This window comes from Echinops telfairi, unplaced genomic scaffold (genome assembly GCF_000313985.2).
Source record: "Echinops telfairi isolate 266 unplaced genomic scaffold, ASM31398v2 ScPeMD7_7458;HRSCAF=8496, whole genome shotgun sequence".
In the NCBI taxonomy this organism is placed as follows: domain Eukaryota; kingdom Metazoa; phylum Chordata; class Mammalia; order Afrosoricida; family Tenrecidae; genus Echinops; species Echinops telfairi.
In genome coordinates, this window is record NW_022111358.1 from 27,456,988 (window position 1) to 27,463,097 (window position 6,110).

General features: G+C 60.0%; 1 protein-coding gene across 1 annotated transcript in view; it reads left to right on the forward strand.

The window, feature by feature from the left end:
- Positions 1 to 4,587, forward strand: part of ERBB2 (erb-b2 receptor tyrosine kinase 2) — a 16,114-nt gene extending 11,527 nt beyond the window's left edge. The window contains exons 17-26 of the mRNA XM_045299332.1: positions 8 to 164; positions 415 to 513; positions 675 to 860; positions 953 to 1,108; positions 1,201 to 1,276; positions 1,778 to 1,924; positions 2,466 to 2,563; positions 2,692 to 2,880; positions 3,165 to 3,417; positions 3,544 to 4,587. Coding sequence (XP_045155267.1) covers positions 8 to 164; positions 415 to 513; positions 675 to 860; positions 953 to 1,108; positions 1,201 to 1,276; positions 1,778 to 1,924; positions 2,466 to 2,563; positions 2,692 to 2,880; positions 3,165 to 3,417; positions 3,544 to 3,914 — 1,732 coding nt within the window. The 3' untranslated portion in view covers positions 3,915 to 4,587. The remainder of the gene's footprint in view (positions 1 to 7; positions 165 to 414; positions 514 to 674; positions 861 to 952; positions 1,109 to 1,200; positions 1,277 to 1,777; positions 1,925 to 2,465; positions 2,564 to 2,691; positions 2,881 to 3,164; positions 3,418 to 3,543) is intronic.
- The last annotated feature ends 1,523 nt before the right edge of the window (positions 4,588 to 6,110 follow it).

The following is a 6,110-nucleotide window of genomic DNA, read 5'->3' on the forward strand; positions in this document are numbered from 1 at the left end:
CTGTGGCCAGGCCGGGCACTGACCACTGCCCGCTTCCCCAGCTGGTGGAGCCGCTGACACCCAGCGGGGTGATGCCCAACCAGGCTCAGATGCGGATCCTGAAGGAGACAGAGCTGAGGAAGGTGAAGGTGCTTGGATCTGGAGCCTTCGGCACGGTCTACAAGGTCAGAGGCGGGCCAGGGCCTGGTGTGTGATGGGGCCTGAGGAGGGGAAGGGACAGGGTAGTAGATGGAGGAGGGGAGCTGCTGCCCAAATCTGGGGAGGGTACTGTTTGGGAGAGGACAGATACAGAAGTGGAAAAGGGGAGGCAGGGGGGCAAGGAAGTGGTGAAAAGTGAGGTTATGGGCAAGAGGGACACAGGGACCACAGGTCCCCTCTGGCCACCCGCTTCCTCACACCCACTTTCCTCTGCAGGGCATATGGGTTCCTGATGGGGAGAATGTGAAAATCCCAGTGGCCATCAAAGTGTTGAGGGAAAACACGTCCCCGAAAGCCAACAAGGAAATCCTGGATGTAAGGCTCCTGGGCTGGCACACAGTGCCTTGCCCGCACCTGGGCTCTTCACCCTTCTTCTGTGAACCCTGGCTCTGTGGGGGGTGTGGGAGGGCATGGGGCATGGAGGTAGTTGGCTTGGTGGCCATCCACACGGTCTCTGTGTGTATCATCACCCTCAGGAAGCGTACGTGATGGCTGGTGTGGGCTCTCCATACGTGTCCCGCCTCCTGGGCATTTGCCTGACCTCCACGGTGCAGCTGGTGACCCAGCTCATGCCCTATGGCTGCCTCCTGGACCACGTCCGTGAGCACCGGGGACACCTGGGCTCCCAGGATCTGCTCAACTGGTGCGTGCAGATTGCCAAGGTAAGCTCTGGGGGGGCCGGGCTGACTGGGGCAAGCGGCAGGACCGGCCCTGGGAGAGTGGGCAAGGTCCACAGAGCTCCCTGTGACCCCAGGGGATGAGCTACCTGGAGGAAGTGCGGCTTGTGCACAGGGACCTGGCCGCCCGGAACGTGCTGGTGAAGAGCCCCAACCACGTGAAGATCACGGACTTCGGGCTGGCGCGGCTGCTGGACATTGACGAGACCGCGTACCATGCGGACGGGGGCAAGGTCAGAGGCCGGAGGAGCAGGGGGAAGCAGGCTGGACCACAGAGGGCACCCGGAACGGCCACCTTGCTCAGGGAACCTCCTCTTTTCCCCAGGTGCCCATCAAGTGGATGGCGTTAGAGTCCATTCTCCACCGGCGGTTCACCCACCAGAGTGATGTGTGGAGCTACGGTGTGTGTGAGGGAGGGGCAGGGAGGGAGGATGGGGAGTGGCCTGGGGTGGGGGATGGCTGAGAGCTGGAGAGGGAAGGAGGCAGAGGCTGCCTGCTTGGGACAGGCACCGTCTCTCCCTCTCCCTGTGCCCTGCCCTGCCCGAGGGCTGCAGACAAACCAAATTCACTGCCGTCCAGTCAACATTGACTCACAGTGACCCCACAGGACAGGGTAGAACTGCCCTGTGAGTGTCTGAGACGGTCACTCTGTGGGAGTGGAAAGCCCTGTCTCCCGTGCCGTGGCTCGTGGTTTCGAACTTCGGCCCTCAAGGATCTCAGCCCACTAAGCTATCAGGGCTCCTGTGCCTGAGCTGCACATTCCCAGGAACTGGGCAGGTGGAGGTTGGGTAGCTTCTGTCCCTTGGCCTTGCGCCCTCCCGATGGTGCACTACTTCTGGACAGCCTTGGCCAAGTCCACTAAAGACTCCTGACCTCCCCCCCTCCCCCACCTCTGACTCCAGGTGTGACTGTGTGGGAGCTGATGACTTTTGGGGCCAAACCTTATGATGGGATCCCAGCCCGGGAGATCCCTGACCTGCTGGAGAAGGGGGAACGGCTACCCCAGCCTCCCATCTGCACTATTGATGTCTACATGATCATGGTCAAATGTGCGTGGCTGGGCTGCGTGGGGGAGGGCAGGGGAGGGGGGATCCGGGCTGGGGGCCCACAGGGGCAGGGGGTGGGGGGTTAAAAGCTGGATGTATGCAGACCCAGGTGCTGGTGTCCTGGGTTGACCCACCCGGTTAATGCTACAAACCGAAGGACTGGCGGTTTGAATTCACCCAGAAGTGCCTTGGAGGAAAAGCCCTGGCGCTGTTTCTGAAAAAGCAGCAGCTCGAAGCCCTGTGAGCACACATCCGTGGGCTCTCCCCGAGACAGAATCAGCTGCGCAGGCCCTGGGTCCCAAGGGCCTCGCCTCCCTTTCACAGTATGCGTCCTGAGGAGGGCCTAGAGGCCTGGCTAGGGAGAAACTTCTTTGCAAAATAGAAGGAAACCGTGGAGTTGCCCATGGGTCTGGCCCCAGACCCCCTACTCTGGGGCCTCTTTAGTAGCTGGCCTGCCCAGACCAGACTTAGTCAGAGGGGGAGGAGGGCCAAGGCCCCAGCTGGCCCTGGGACTGAAGCTGTGTGCCCGCCGCCGCTGCTGCAGGTTGGATGATTGACTCTGAGTGCCGGCCGAGGTTCCGGGAGTTGGTGTCCCAATTCTCCCGCATGGCCAGGGACCCCCAGCGCTTTGTGGTCATTCAGGTACTGGCCCTCTCCACCCCATGCTCGTCTCCCCCAAAGGGTGGGAAAGGAAGCCTCCCCAAGCCCTCCCGGGGTGGCTGTGCACGGGGCAGAGCCAATGCTGCCACCCTCTGCCTCCTCCTCCCCAGAATGAGGACCTGGGCCCAACCAGCCCTTTGGACAGCTCCTTCTACCGCTCGCTGTTGGAGGATGAGGACATGGGGGACCTAGTGGATGCCGAGGAGTACCTGGTGCCCCAGCAGGGCTTCTTCTGTCCAGATCCCGCTCCCAGTGCAGGCGCCCCGGCCTCCTGCAGGCACCGCAGCTCATCCACCAGGGTCAGTGCTCAGCCACTCGGTGGTGGCTGTGTGGTTCCCTTCTCTGTGACTCGGGGCTTTTCTTTAATGTCCCCCAGCCCCCTCATCTTGCATGGGGGCCCTTTCCCCCTCAGGAGGGCTCCTACTTGTCTTCTCAGCCCTATGACCACCCCGTGCCGCCCTCCTCTTCAGGGTGACCTCACCTTGTTTATACCCCAAAGGGCCCTGGGACCTCGGCATCTTCCAGGGTGCCGCCATCCCAGATCCATGAACGCCCCCCCTTCACCATTCTCTCTTGTCCTCAGAGTGGTGGTGGTGAGCTGGCCCTGGGGCTGGAGCCCTCCAATGAGGCGCCCCCGCGGTCGCCCCTGGCACCCTCGGAAGGGACAGGTTCCGATGTGTTTGACGGCGACCTGGTCATGGGGGCAGCCAAGGGGCTGCAGAGCCTTCCCTCGCATGACCCCAGTCCTCTGCAGCGGTACAGCGAGGACCCCACAGGAACGCACACACCTGAGACGGATGGCTACGTCGCCCCCCTGACTTGCAGTCCCCAGCCTGGTATGGAGCCCAGGCCTGAGCTGAGGTTGGGAGGTGGGCAGAATTGGGTAGGTGTCCACTGTGGGGGCAGGGACAAGGATCCTTGGGTTCCTTTCCCTAACGATGCACCTCCTCTTGCCATTTCAGAATACGTGAACCAGCCCCGGGTTCGGCCACAGCCCCCCTCTCCCCTAGAGGTCCCTCGGCCGCCTTCCCACCCTGCTGGTGCCACTCTGGAAAGACCCAAGACGCTCTCCCCCAAGACTCTCTCCCCTGGGAAGAATGGAGTTGTCCGAGATGTTTTTGCTTTTGGGGGTGCTGTGGAGAACCCTGAATACTTGGCACCCCGGACTGGGGCTGCCCCTCCACCCCACTCTCCCCGCGCCTTCAGCCCAGCCTTTGACAACCTCTATTACTGGGACCAGGACCCATCGGGGCGGGGCTCGCCACCCAGCACTTTCGAAGGGACCCCGACAGCAGAGAACCCGGAGTACTTAGGTCTGGACGCGCCAGTGTGAGGCCAAAGGCCAAGTCAGCTGAAGCCCCGCTGTACCTCAGGGAATGGGCAAGGCTGGACTTCCGGCCCACATCAGGACGAGGCGGAAGAGGGCCCCCAGACCGCCTGCGTCCAAAGGAGCCCGCCATGCTGAGAATCGGTCCTAAGGAACCTTCTTATCCACATTCCAAAGTGGCTGAGAAGGAGCCTGGCTGGAAGGGTGGGGCGCCCTGGGTGCTCTTGCTTGCTGTTTACTTTTTGAGCCCTGCCCCAGCATCCCTTAGGGGCCAACAGGTACCACAGGCTGCGGCAGCAGCCCCTCTAAGCCCTCTTCCAGATCCCGGTCTGGAAGGACGAGGGAAGCTAAGCCTCGGAGCTGGAAGAGGACCCCAGAGGATGAGGAGAGGGGCTTCCTAAGTGACCTTCAGAGACTTCCCTGAGACCAGCTCTGCTGCCCGTGCTGCCCGGGAGCAACTGCGTCCGTCCAGAAACCACTTCCTGTACAGATTGCTTGTTTTTACTTCTGTGGGTTTTTTTTGTTTTGTTTTGTTTTTTTAAGATAAAATAAGAGCCTAGGGGAATAGGTACTGTGTAGAAGGCGGGTCCCTGGGGTTGGGAAGGGATGTGCCCCTTCTCCACACACCCCTTCTCCATTTGCAAATATATTTTGGAAGACAGCTGAGGCCCAGCCTTTATCTGGGAGTGGCTCTGTGTTGTCCCTTAAAACAAAGCAAACAAACAAAACCCAACAAACTCACTGCCACCAAATCCGTGCCGACTGATCACAACCCTAGAAGACAGGGCTGCCCCTGGGGGTGTCCGAGGCAGGAACTCTTTACAGGAGTAGAAAGCCCCGTTTTTTCTCCTGTGGGGCAGCTAATGGCTTTGAACTGCTGACCTTCCAGTTAGCAGCCCCACATGTAACCACTACACCACCAGGGCTCCCTTACTGTTTGTCCCTAATTCACACTCATCTTCTGGGGAAAGAGGTGGCCTGCGGCAAAGTTCATAAAGCTTGGCGAAGGAGCCTGCCGTCAGGCTCCCTGCTGTGGGAGTGGAGGAGCTAGGTGTCCGGAGAGCCCTCGGATAGATCCAGATCATTCTTGTTTAGAGCCAACCAGAAGGAGGTGACTGCCTCCTTCTGGGTAAGAGGAGTTGAGGGTTGGGGACAGAAGGGCAGGACCTACTGTGTGACTCCTTTTCTTGACCTTGGGTTTAAGAGAGGAGCTTCTGAACCACGGAGTTACCCACAAAAGCCCAGTCCTCCAGCACAGCCAGGTAGTACAACGCTGTTCCCTACACTTGTGGGCTGGATACGTAAACACACACGTGACAGCACAAGTGTCTGTAGTGTCACTTTATTGCCAATGGCTGACACTGCCCAGGCTGGAGGAGAAAAAAAATCAGAACCACAGTATCAACTGGGGAGGGAGCGGGACTTGTGTGGGCACCGATCCAGGAAAGAGGGACCAAGGGGTCTTCCATGAGCAGGGTCTCTCTACCATCCCCAAGACCAGAGAAGCTCCCATTGCCCTCTTGTACCTCTGAGTCACAAAGTGAAGGTCGGGTCTTTTAGAAGCTCAGGAAGGGAAGAGGCAGGGGGCAGCCGCCATCAGGAGACCCAAGTCTCAGCCCTCAGCACAGCAGGGAGCCAGGAGGACACAGTCACAGAATGGCACAGGGAGGACGGCTGCTGGTGATCTTTTCTAGGGGTTCCCCATTACTGGCTCTTCGGATGGCCTCGATGAGCTAGAACGCAGAGGTGAAGCGGGGTGCTTCAGTGTATTACCCGTGTGACTCAAGGGTCCCCCAGGCAGCCATGCAGATACTCACATCTTTCTCATATGGGAAGCCCCCATTCTCTAGCTTGGAAAACACCAATTGCCCGTTGATTTCGATCTCAAAGGCCCCTGGTATGGAATAAAAGAGGAATGCGTGGGACCCAGAAGCCTCTGGACTTGGGAAGTGCTCCTTCACGGCCCCTATCCGCACGGGTCCCATTAGACTCATGGAAGCGTAAGCCATTCCCCAACCCTGCACCAGGCCGAAGGCACCTTAAGGGAGAGGTCTCACCGGGGTCCCTCTAAACTCGGCATCCGCACCCAGTGCGCTCCCTGCTCGGCGGTCTCACGGGGTTCCCCTACAGGCCTCATCTGTGACCCCGCCCCACGGAAGGGGGCCACGGCTCGGGAGACCTTCCCTGGGTGCCAGACCCTGC